A 13250-nucleotide genomic window follows, 5' to 3' on the forward strand; every position below is an offset into this window, starting at 1 on the left:
CCAAAAGGAGAAACATCCCTTAGTGGGAGATATCAGGTGGGTGCCTTACAGCAATGTCAGAGAAGAAAAATAACTGTGCTAGAAAAATCAACAAGTTTGGGGTGAGGGGAACACAGAAACATGTCAGGATTATGCTACACTTCTTTTTTAAAATGGACTACCCAAAACTGGTACTGTAAGGCAATATATTTTTCAAAAAAGTTGTCCATCTGTCTGCTGAGTTAGGTATAAGCATAGCCACTAGAAAAGCTCTGGGAGAGAGTAGGAGAAAGAGCCATCCACGTGCAATAGCCCAGTTGTCAGCACACTGTTGGGATGATGGAGACGTTGTTCAAATCTCTGGTCCATTTCATTTGGAGATGTTAGTGTGGGTTTTCCTCATCTCATGTTACTACCATGATAACTGCCTTAAGGTTTGGGGGGGTGCGGGGGTGGGGGCATTGGGTTGTGGGGGTTTTTAGTTCTTATTTTTGGTTATTTGTCCTCCACAGCTCCCTGGCTTGAGGTTTGCAGGATAAGAGAGAAAGAAAATTATTCTATCATTCTTAACTGGCCACGTAGCCTTAATGAGCCATCTAAATTTATTTATCCAGAAATATCTGTTATCCCACTTGATCATCTGAAGTAGCCAGTGCCAAAAGAGACCAAAGAGAAAGTCTCCTCTCTTTCCTGCTCCTTCCCGCTTGCGCCCCAGGGAAGGGAACTGCAGTTGTTAGAAACAGGTTTTGCATTTGCAGCAGAAGGCTTGGGTTACTGACACTAGATTTCACTTGTCGGTATTTTTTTTTTTCTGTACTCCAGGGGTGTTGGATTGTTTGTTGGAGTGGATCTGGTGAAAGATCAACAAAAGCGAACACCAGCCACAGCTGAAGCCCTTCATCTTATTTACAAGTAAATGTTTTTTAAAGACTATGTGCAGTGATCAAACTCTCCTAATATTCCCCAGCAGTTAGTCATTCATTTCAGTTTAAATTTGTGTAGCTTTGGATAACATGGTACTAGAAAAAGAAAAGTTTCAAAATCTATCTCAGCCTGAAGGGTCTGACAGGACACAATATAGTTTTATACCTGTGTCTAACACAGCTGCTTCCTCTTTCCACAGGCTGAAAGAGCATCAAATCCTTCTTAGTGCAGATGGACCCCACAGAAATATACTAAAATTTAAACCACCAATGTGTTTCACAATGGAAGATGCAAGACACGTAGTGGAGACAATTGATGCACTTCTCACAGGTATGTATGCTTTAGTGCTCAAAGGAATATTCTTCTTTGTTCATTTCCAGATGACCCGTTAGAAACACCAGCCACCATAATCTAGGCCGTTAGATGCAAGGGAAAGTAATCAATTATGTTTCTTACCACTTGTCCAAACTGCTGTTCTTAACGCCAATTAAAACGCCAAACAAATAAAAAGCCTCATACGTACTTCATCCAAACTTTTAGGCAAAATCCTGCTCTTGATCCTTTCTCTCACAGACTCAGTGTTACTACTCATTTCTGGTCACATATGCTGTATGTTAGGGAGAAAATATATTAATTCAGCACAGGCCTGAAAGACACTGTTGAAATGCGGGTGAAACTTTCCATAATCTGCTCTACCTTTTTTTTTCTTTTTGTTTTTTTAACTGGCATACTGGAACATGATTGTCTCACTCAAATTTAGCTTGAAGGTTTTCAGGCTCTATTTATCTTCTACTTGGGGACCAATCCGGGGGAAAATAACGTCAGGTATACTATTAAGTATAAGGACTCTCCAAGCCCATTCTACATTGAGCGCTCCCATCTCCTGAGATTATAACAACTGGAGTTACACTAGCACGAACCTGCTGGACAAAAGCAGAATTCAGCTCTGAAAGATCTATCTGAACCCCCATGCTACAGTCAAGCTCCTAATTTCGTTCTTTTTTCTAAACACGCCCAAACCACACAGACCTGATAGGTTAATCACATCACTTCAGAAAAATGTTTTGGGAAGTATTCATCATTCTTCAGTTATGTTTCTGTGTGATAAATGCCCAGAGGAATAGCTGATTAGGTATTTTCACTTTAGCCAGCTGTTAAATTGACTGTATGCTTACTTACGCCTGGTTCTGTTTAATTCGATTATTTTATTACTTTTTTTTAGAAATGGAAGAGGCAACTGGAATGAAGACGGAAAACAATGCATCTACAAATGCACAGTGTAAAAGAAAAGTATGTTTTGAAATTTTTTTTAAACTATTATTCAGATAGGTGTTTGGCAAAGGAAGTATAAATTACTTTGGTAGAGCATGCCTTCATTTTTGGTGGTGTAAGTGGTTCTGTGCCTTGAAACAGCTTGAGCTCAGAACGTAACTAGAAACCTGAGAGGATTGTTTTACTGGGGAAAATCTAAAAAGAGCTGAGTAATACAGACCTACAATGAGAAACATGTTATAGACAAGCCCCTCACCTTGTCTGCCTTGTGTGCAAGCAAGACCAACCAGATTTTGGGCTGCACGAAATGGTGAGCTCAGCAGTCAACAATTTTACTACTTCTGGGTATTACGTGCTACTGATGGATATTTGTCTTTCTAAGCAAGCTTTCAGCCTGGAAGGTGTCCAAGTTTTTAGAGAGTTCCAAGGATTTCGTTTCCACCATAGCTCATTTGAGTATGAATGGCTGACGTGCATCCAAATTAGGACTTCTTCGGTTGCAGCCCCAGCTTTGGATAAATCATATATAATTTCTCACACCCTTAAAAACACATCACTCACTGTGTTACAGGAAAGCTCGCTGAGCTGTCCCTTGGAGAGTTTTCCAGTGATGCTGCGAATGGTGGGAAGGCAGTGGCTCAGCTGTCTAGGGATGTAGTAATTAAAGCAGAGACCCTACGGATTATTTGCTATCTAGATTATACTAGATTTGGGGTGCAAGCCTCCTCTTACAGACATTTGTGCACATTTGGATCAATGTCTTTCAAAGCTAAGAAGTTGTGCCACTAAAAGAAGAGAGTCAGGCAGAGCTACCTCATGGGAACCAAGTCCAATGGCTGCCTATTGGAAGACATGCACGTGCCTTCACTGACATTTCATTTCTGTTTCAGACAACTGAAGGGAGTTCTCAATCAGAAGGTGCAAATGAAAGCATCGGCCATATGAATGGAGCTGCCTGCAGACAAGAAAATGGGCTTTATTCTAAAAAACGCTCAGTGCCAAGTAAGAGAATAAGAACATGAAGAGGGAAAGTTTCTTCATTCAGTTTGAATTTGTGTCCGGCTTGCTTTTAAGATGAAGAGTGCAATAGTCTGAGTCCTAGGATCTGTTTGAAGCCTAGTCCTACTTTCCATAAACTGGCTGAATTCCTAGTAGCTTCAGTAGGAGTTTAAAATACCTTTTCAGATACATGAGAACTGTACCATGTGGCTTGAAATCTCGATGTGACAGAATGGGCAAGTGATACACAAATACCTTGGTGCTGATGGCAGGCTTGACGTAGGTACACAAACTCAGTGAAATCTGTGGGTTTACCCATATTACACAGAATCTGAATTGCTTAACCACCATACAAGCAAATGCTGATCCTATTAAGTTTAAAATTATATGCTTAACGTGCTATTTTTACAATATTTTAAATTTCAATATGTAATATTGAGATGTTAATTACTTCCCATGTTTTAATGGTTGAATTCACAAAACAATGCTTGAGAGAGAAATCATTATTATCTTCCAGTGTAACTTAGGTCCTATGGACCGTATTCCCAGCTGATGTAAATTGGTGTAGCTTTGTTAATGTCAACGATGCTCTACCAAGAGTCTACCACTGTGTGTGTAGAGACACAATGTTTATGCAGCGCATTCTCACTTTATGTTCAAAGAAAATGAAGAATCTGGATATCTATGGATAAAGCAACTTTTATAGATAACTATTTATATAGAGTGAGATTTTATTTTTTTTCCCCAAAAGTTTATATATTGAACCCTCTCAGTCCAAAAAGTATGCAAGTAGAGTATATATCATTTCACTGATTGATTGAATTTAACCTGAGGGTTTCTCAAAATGAGAGTCCCAGGAACAGCCCAGCTTGCATTCCCATGGATTTTAGTTGTTTTGACAGTCGTGGGAATTACTGCCTGATCCTGTTGTAGCAGTGCTGTTACTTTTTGTCAGTGGTGATGAAGAGTTGCATACCAGTTGCATGGGATCCTGACACATAAATGGCTATGCTAACATTTGATAGATTACTAAAATGAGAGGACCACTGCATGAAACATGCATGCAACCACTTTGCAGCCACTGTTTACCTGTGCTGCAAGTACACTAGACTGACTTGCTGCCTTGTCAGTGTTAAATTTCAACAAGAGCACACAAGACCTGCTTCTCTTTTTTAATACATGCACAACTCTATGCTATGGAAGACACTGGGGGCTTTACAAATGGTTTGTACTTCAGAAAAAAGATGACAAAATGTATTTCCTCTTCAATTTTAATACCGTAAGTTCTGCTGTTTTGTAATTGCTGCTAATGACCCTACTGATATGAGTGAAAATTGAGCACCTTATCTAATTTCATGTTTTCCACAGTTTGCTATCTTAATATTGATGTTTCTGGTGTAACGTCTTCCAACATCCTCAAGCTGGCTTGTTTTCTGTTTCATGATCCTTGAATAATTCTTCCATAAAAATAAATCTATTTGTAATTATGATGTCCTCCACAAAGAGTTTTTTTGTTTTAATTTTATTCTTCAGTAACACCTATTTGATGAGGGAAGTAGCTTCAGTTTTGACTGGGGTTGTCTCCATGCCGAAGCAGAACTGGCTAGGCTGTGTTTCCCCACGTGGTCCTCAGCTGTCGGCAGCTCTTACTCTCCAAGCCAGATGTTACCTCAGCTGCCAGAATTCAGCCCCTGCTAACCCTGCACCAGGAAGGACGCCGCAGGTCTTTTCCAACATGAAACTACCAAAGACCTAAGTCAACCTAATTTGGTATGTGTCCAAAGGCACGGTTTAGGTCACTCCCCATATGGAGTGGGGATACTTATATTATACCTCATCCGCCACGTGCAGCATCAGCAGCATGCGCTTCCCAGCAAGCAAATGCTTGTGCGATTTATTGGAAGGGTTAAGCTCAAAGGCACACAGCCCACCAGCCTGTACTATGGCACTGACTGTTGTGGCGGGTCATTAATATTTAATTTTCAAAAGAACTAGAAAAAAAATCCAATTAGCCTAAATCTGGGAGGAGGTGAAGATTACAACTTCATAAACAAAAGGGGCCTGTGCCTCTACTTCTACCCTACCTGTGTCTTGCTTCTGCACATGCTTGAAATACATGGAACAACCATTGCTCCAATTTGCTAGTGTTTTTCACCCAGTTTCTGCTTCACAAGTCAGGAAGGTCTCTACCTGTTGGTTCTGCTCATTACGCAAGGTGCGAGTTACCTAGAACAACTGTCTTCTATTTTCTTTAAACAAGAGAGGCCATCACTTCTATGATACACACTGAAAAAAATCACTATCATTTAAATGGAGGAACCAATCCAAGAGTTACCAGGAGTTGAGCTGGACCTACTAGAATTACTATTACTCTGTCATTGTTAATGTTTCCGCAGTATCTCAGAGTCCACCTGCAAGACTATGCACAATCCCTGCTGTGAAGGGCATGCTAATTAGAAGAGACTGACAAAAGGATGGGAGAGTAGAAGTAGAAATAATTAAGGCTAAACACAGAGAGAGCAGTTCCAGTCAGCTGAACTGATCAAATATATTCCTTCCACTGAACAGGCTTTTTTTCCCTTTTCAACTCTGTTTCCCTTTTTCTTCTTTCTACCTCTCCTGTCCTGGCTGTGCAATTCCTGTTTTAAATCGTATGGTTCAACCACCACCCTAGCCCTTACATTCATCAGACACCTCTGTAAGCCGGTTCAACTCACTAACCTTGCAGAAAAAAACAAGACCATGCTTTTTTCCCCATCAGTTTTCTGCAAGGCTAATGAACAGGCTCATGGAGGAGGCCTGAGCTGCACACGACATGCAGGAGGAGGAAGAGACAGTGGGGTGAGGGAAAGGCAGGACTCCATCCCAAGTGGGCATCACACGCTTTTATCTTCACTCTAGCTCATCATCCTACTGGAAGCTGAATCAAGGTAATTTTATTGCATTCTCATGGTTCACTGTTTCAATCACTTTTATATTGCACGGTTGAGACTTTTAGGCAAACAGACTGGGGAAAAAGAAAGGACAGTGCTTGCTGCAAATACTGATGAATGTGTGACACCGTGAGAGTCTGAACCCACCGCCAGTTAATTCCCCTGCATAAAAGCAAGCAGGACTGAACCTGTGCAGAGTCGGGAAGCTGTGCCTTAGACAGCACTGTTGTGGGGAGAAGAATCAGGATCAAAGGTTGCCATGTCAACACAACACCAAGGAAACAGGGCATGCCGAGTGTCCACATCTGGGGAAAAAAGCCTCAGCCTTAACTCCATTTAACATTGCAACGGGAATATGCTGAGTAGAAGAATTATGCAGGAGTGTAATATTTTGTCTGTTGCTTTTTAGATGTATGGTTTCTTAGACATACAACACAGCCTTATCAGATAATACATTTATAATCTTCACAGCTGTTAAACCTGGTGGCTGCAAACTAACAGACAGCCTCAACACACCAAAGTCCAGAGGGGAAAGTCCCCACACACCCCCAGAAGAAGCAAGGTCTGATGATACCTGGTAAAAAAGGGAGATGAATAAAGGGGACCAAGGGACAAGCCTGAAACACTTATTTTACATGTGTCATTGCAACATGCAAGGCATTTCTGTTAGGGAAAAAAAAAAAAAAAAAGGAACATCATAAAGCAGAGACAAAATTTCATTTTTAATGTGGTAAAAGTCTGGGTCAAATGTCTGACTGGGCCTGGGACACCATCTAAAACCACAGCTTTCAGCACCAACATGCAAAAAATAGAGCTTAGTAAAAGAAGTCAAAAACACCCAACAGAAAAATATTTCTAAGTGGAGAAGGCTCTTCAAATGTCTCTTGCAAAATGGGACACAAGAATTTGTACAGGCTGCAAATGGAGCCTGTACAAATTCTTACTTGGATAGTAAGTTCCCAGTGCTGGAGATGATACTCTAATCTAAGAGCTGAAAAGGTGTTAAAGAAGCTGCATTCGGTAATACGCTAGAGAAGACAAAGTAAGGAATTAGGATGCCAATGAAAGAGTATTCATTATACTGTACAGTTATGTACTGTGTAAATGCATATAAGCATATTGTATGTAAGCATGTTTGATTTACCTTGTTGGTTTTTTTCTCCATTTAATATAATAATTTAGAAAAAACATGTGACTAATGCTTGCAAGCAGAGCAAACTAGCTCATAGCAGGGAAAGGTTAGTTTAATTTTCCAGGTTTCTCAGGGATGACTTGAGCAGGTGTTCCAGTAGTGTCCCTTTTCAACCTGGACCTGGCTTGCGGTGCTGCCAGCCAGGCTCTGGCAGAAGGATTATGCAAGGGAACACAAAGCCAAATGACTGTGACGGGATTTCCCTATCTCTGCTACCCATACGCATTTGTGTTTTCCCACCTGGAACATTTGATTTTGTCAGTGTCTGTGGTTCAGTAGAAAAGCTGAATTACAAAAGACAATTTATGTTTTTGCATTTCCCACTGACTCGTGGTGTAACTGGACTGTGTCATGTCGTCTCTGTAGGCTTCAACTTCCAGAGATGCAGGGTTTCTTACAAAGGCCATGAGAAAGAATTCTAGAAAGGAGGATTCTTCATGTTGATATTTCATAAGGAAACACATTTGGGCCTAAATGAAGACCCTAGATACAAAACACCAAAAGATTAATGCCTTCACTGAGCTTCACAGCTCAAGACCAATCTGCACTAAGCAAACCAACCCCCAGTCTCTCCCACCTCTGCTCACAGCCATTCATGTGTGCTAGGGTAAACACTGCTCCAATATCACAATAACATACATTTACAACAATATGGAATAAAAAAAAATTAAAGGAAGCAGAAGGGGAAGAACGTGAAGAAATGTGTTTCGGCGCAGCTCACTGAAGGTTGCTAAAAGTCTTTAATAATCGACAAGGCAGAAAGCCTTGTGGTCACATAAAAGCCTGGAAAAGGATTCCTGGCTTCAGCTTATCTGTTGATTCATTACACGGCTCAGCGAGTGACTTAACATCTTTATGTCTTTATTTACTTCCACTTACAAAAGCATCTGTAATAACCTTTGTTATGGTTTGTAAAGGTTAATCACCTTATCAGGCACAATCCCGATTATATAGGACTGTAAGTCACAAAGTACAGTTAACTAAATTTACTTATTTGCAGTTACCTCCTTTTATTCCCTACTTGCATGTGGTTTTGTCAGGAAATAAAGCCCTACCATGTGCAATACAAAGTCAGAGACTGATTATGTGAAATATCATGAAGCAATGAAGAGGTACAACCACAGAACAACAGGGAAGAAAGCAGTCTGGCTAGCATCTAGCTTAAAGATCTGTAAATACAGATCTGTAAATTTTCAGCTGGCACAGGGCACTTCTTTTAAGCAACAAGAAAGCTTTTGGTCTCCATGCCTTAGTTTCTTCATTCTAGTCACAAAATAAGGCAGGAAAGGAGTTCATCTGGAAAATGCGCTGCTAACACGCTTCAGTGGCTTGCTCTTGAGAACAAAGATTTCTGTTCACAGTACTTATAATCAGCTTTCAATTAAGTTAGCTTTATTCTACTCTCTATTAGGCAAGACACAGATCATACAAACCATAAATAAATTAGACTATAAGAACAGACTATATTTTGCACATTCACCTTTGAAGAACAGCATTATAGTACAGATGAGACCTACAAGTCTCTGAGACAGGACCGGATTTCCTTCCAACTTACACATCTACGCAAAAATAATCCCGGCCTTTAATACTGCTTTCTTAACTCACAGCTAAATGAGGACACTGTTACAGGTGGTGAAACTCCAGTGGAAAAATAATGAGTTCCAGCGTAAGCTAGATTTGATACAAGAAAGTTTTTTCCTGACATAGATGTGTAAATATAACAAAAATCTACCAGTAAGGACTGCATCTTCACTCTTTTGTCTAAGGTGTGTTAAGCTACTTCCTGATTCCCAAGAGAGCTTGGAGAGTTACCTGTGAGCACTGTATGAAAATATTTGCCCACAAATGCGCATGGCTTCATATGAAGTGCAGAAGACTTTTCCTTCACGCCCCTATTTACTTATTCCCTGCATCCCCACGAGAGTCCTGTTCTCTTTTTACCACACCTAACCGATACTATAAATCTTTCCCCAGTTTGGATTTGAGAGCAGGGGGATGGGACACACTGGAAAGCATCCTAAGAGCACTTCGTATTGCAGGCATTCCCTCCTCCCATAGTACAGCCAAAGCAGCATAAACCTTCAGGTGCTTCTGGGTACCCACCTCCAGATATATTTTCTGTTCATTTTATTTTGTCTTCTAGAGTTCATAAAGTTACCAAATATCTTCTTCCTCCTTGTCCCTCAAAGGTTTGCCAGCTACTGACAATACTGCCTTCTGTATAAACTTGCTATTTCACATTCCAGAAGAACAGTCCAGAAGAACAAATAGCAACTGTTTATATAGGCATTTCTTCTATAAATAATATGTGTGCATGTACATCATGCATACGGGGGTGTGTGTGTATATATGTATGTTTATCTCTTTTTGTATATGCACAAACACACATAGAAACATGTATACAGACGCATTCCAAAGCAATTTATCTGTGAGGCAATCTCTTTATGTTCAATAAATGTAATGTAAAACTGTTTGACATATTTTTGAGATTAATAAAATAAATTGTATGAAGGGGGGGTCTTAGGTAAGGACTGGTAATTGCAGGTGAACCCTTTAAGAATACCTCAGCATACTGCTGTCATGGGCAAAGATATATTCACAGGCAGCAAGGAAAAGGAAAAAGCAGTAAGAAAAAGTAGGTTACTGCTGGAAAAGAAAGAAAATACCATCAAAGTACAAACCCTGAAAAACGCAGAGCTTTAGAAGTGTCGTTGACAAATTAGAGTACGTTAACAACAACAACAAAAAATCTCTTATGAGTCCAGGTCTTCATTGCATGCTATTCTTCAAATTGAGTAAATCTTTGCACCAAAATATCTTATATGGGTTAGCCTGGTTTACCTATAGGTTTAATACTGTCAGAAGTGAGCTCTTGTGGAAAACCTTGCAATCAAAAATGCCTTAGAGACCCTCAAAACATTAAATACCTGCAGAATGCCTGTAAACAAAAATAACCAGGCCTCTTTAACTGTATACACAGGAAAATTGTCCAAAGCTACAACCACTTAGCAATCTTATGTGCCGTCCCTACGACAGGGCTAGCTGCCCTGCTGAAACATGGCAGCGCAGTATCGTAGGTGTCAGCCTTCACGGCTGAGCTTTCCTGAGGTGGAGCTGCTCTGCTCTGGGGCTGAGTGTGGGGCCGAAAATTTATCCACCAGCACCAACGTTACGGGTTGCACAGAGTTCGGGCACCCACAGTCCTGCTGCTCAGATGCCTGAGCCCAGTGGTACCCATGGATTACCTAGCTTTCTGAAAACAAAACATCTTTTTCAGCATTTAGAAGCAAAACTGCAGCGCCTACGGGAATATTGACCAACAGACCTAGTATCTTCAAAATTCCCTAGATGAAAATAATCTCTCCGCTCGCTTTCCCTCTCACACTCCCCTCAAAAAGTACCTGGAGAGAAAGGGGCACGACTAGCTTCCCCCATCCCCTTTTTCTCGGTCCATTCAGAGGCTGTCCTCCTGCCTTGTTTCAAGGCAGGCTCCTGAGCTGATTGCTAGGGGGCTGAAAGTCAAAGGTGGCAGCTCTGGCATGTCCGGTAACAACCCCCCTGTGCTTGCTGAATGGCGAATTACCTCAAGACAGTCCATTATTTCTTTCCTGTTTTTCCAGACTGGTTTCTATTGAATTAAGTGCTTTATACTTACACAATAAACAACCCAACGGCTTGCCCAAATACAGCGTTCATTTTTGCAGAGTCCCCCAGTCACACCTGCATTTTCTATTGCTGCACTTTTTGCCTTTGCTAAATGAATACTGCTTCATTTGCAATGTCTCTTTGCAAAGCAAACATTGCTTTTGGCTCCTGCCGAACACGGCTTGCAGCAGGCTGCTCAAGCGGGAAGGTTCGTGGCAACTGAACCATAGGCATGAAGAGCAGATCGCGTGGGGAGAAAGTGATGACACATTCCAGCCCGTGGGCGCCAGGTTGTCTTAAGCAAGAGGCAAATGGGAAATAAAAACAAGGAAGCAGAAGGATCGCACGACTTTAAGCACCTTCTAAGTGCACAACACAAGGACAGACGGGAGAAATCTCTGCCAGCCATCAGAGCACGTAGCAGTGCCAGTGTATTTCCATATGTCTCTCCTGCTAATGCCTATCTAGAGGGTATTACAATCCAGCCCCTAGTACGTGCTTGATGAGGGCCTTAAAGCAGCAACATTGCCTCCCCTCAGACCCAGGAGTCTCTCCCAGTGGGTATGCAATGATGGCTTTCTTGAATTGCTTGAAGTTTTTTGGCAGTACCCAAGTGTTTCCTCTTGGTTAGGCTCCATAAAAGCCTATGCAGCTTCTAATGGTGCATCGCATCTGCCTCACCCTGCCTGTTACTGAACCAAACAACATGCATCAGTCCTTCAGTACCTGGGTTTTCCAAAAGATTATCTATTTCACATGGGAAAAGACACATTAGTGACTTAAGGAGATCTAATTGCACTGGTTTGAAAAAAGTTCTTGTTTCTCACAGCAGCAGCAAATTTAATTTTGCACTGCCTAGCTTTCAAAAACTTTTTCAAGTCTCATCATTTGTACAATACCAGTGGAAAAAAGAGTCTTGTGACTCTGTTATCAGTCCATTTTATGTAACATGTTCGCAGTGAATGATTAAACAAAAAGATTATTGCTTAGTAAGTTTTGAGTAGTTGCCCAGAAATCATGCATGCAGGGCCAAATACTACCACTGATGTTTAAGCACTTTTAAAAGGATTAACTAAAGGAGACAGTGCCAAAATTCATCCTTTGAATAGGGAGGTGTGCTTGCTATTGAAATGTCAGTGACAAACTCAACATTGATTTGAAACTCGATGCAAAATGCACAGGGAATTTCATTCTCCTGTTGCGTTAGGTATCGGCGCTAATGTACACTGAAGGACGAATCTGTGGTAATGAAGCTAGTGATGGCCATGGTCTGGGCAAATGGGGCTGTGTAGGCTTATGTCTTTGACAGTTCTCTTTGTGCTCCCTTTATGAAAGCCGTAAACATTCGTGTGACCCAGTAGGCTATTCAGGAATAATTTACATCTGTAATGCTATGAGTTCATAGAGATTTCATTATTTAAGTTTCAAGTGCTCCTTGATTTGCTGATTTCTTAACAATTTTCAGATCAGGCACATCAAAAGTTCTGGTATAAATACTTGGGCAAACACTGTCACAGAAGAATTGACAAGTTTCAATTGCTTGGAAAATATAGGGGGTTTAGTGCCAGCTCACAAAATGTTTGTGAAAAGCAAAACCAAAATGAACTACGAATGCCACTGCAGACTTTATAACAAATTACCTTTATTAAATGTTTTCGCAACTTGCTCAAGTCTAATGGAAGGGCTTGTCTCTACTTGAAAGTTAATTCTGACCAGGACAGAGTATATGTACATTGCAATAACTATTGCAGAATAACTCATGTGTGAAAACCTGTTCTGGAATCAGTCTACCTCGTTCCATTTTAGATTAATCCACTCTGAAAGAAAGAATTTGGGATCTGACACATATCAGAGTTGAGAGCTCTTTTTTTAGAATTACTTGAATTTGATACTGTCTTTCACTATTCTCTTCTTCCCTTTTCAGTAGGCTTTTTGGCATACATTTAATTCAGCTCTGCAGTACGGATAAAGGGAATAGTAAAAAAGAAGGGAGTCCTTCTGGAGAACTCTTTTATTGATTAATTCCTGAAACTTGAATTCTACAGCAAATGTTGTAACTAATGATCTCCAGGTATCTGAGGCCTCTGCTTGTACCTTTAAGTTCAGAACTTCAGGACCATGGGGCTCAAGACCCCTAGGTAGGCTCTGTCCCAATAACTCTGCAAGGGGTGGGGAGAGGATCAGCTTGGACACTACAGCTGCACAATGAATCACCATGGCAGCCGATAACGTTACTTTCAGAGAGATCCATAGTCTTGCACAAGCGTTTGGTTGCCGTACTCTTTTAGAGTCTCCGAACAGAGCAG

The 13250-nt window shown here is 40.9% G+C and overlaps 1 protein-coding gene across 1 annotated transcript in view; it reads left to right on the forward strand.

Moving 5' to 3' along the window:
* The window catches only part of ETNPPL (ethanolamine-phosphate phospho-lyase), an 11345-nt gene extending 7810 nt beyond the window's left edge, over positions 1-3535 (forward strand). Inside the window, 5 exon segments of the mRNA XM_009585854.1 lie at positions 1-36; positions 802-891; positions 1103-1233; positions 2126-2193; positions 3066-3535. The exon segment at positions 1-36 is cut by the window's left edge and continues 10 nt beyond it. Coding sequence (XP_009584149.1) covers positions 1-36; positions 802-891; positions 1103-1233; positions 2126-2193; positions 3066-3197 — 457 coding nt within the window. The 3' untranslated portion in view covers positions 3198-3535.
* The last annotated feature ends 9715 nt before the right edge of the window (positions 3536-13250 follow it).

Source organism: Fulmarus glacialis, unplaced genomic scaffold (assembly GCF_000690835.1).
Source record: "Fulmarus glacialis isolate BGI_N327 unplaced genomic scaffold, ASM69083v1 scaffold4929, whole genome shotgun sequence".
NCBI classification, from domain to species: Eukaryota; Metazoa; Chordata; class Aves; order Procellariiformes; family Procellariidae; genus Fulmarus; species Fulmarus glacialis.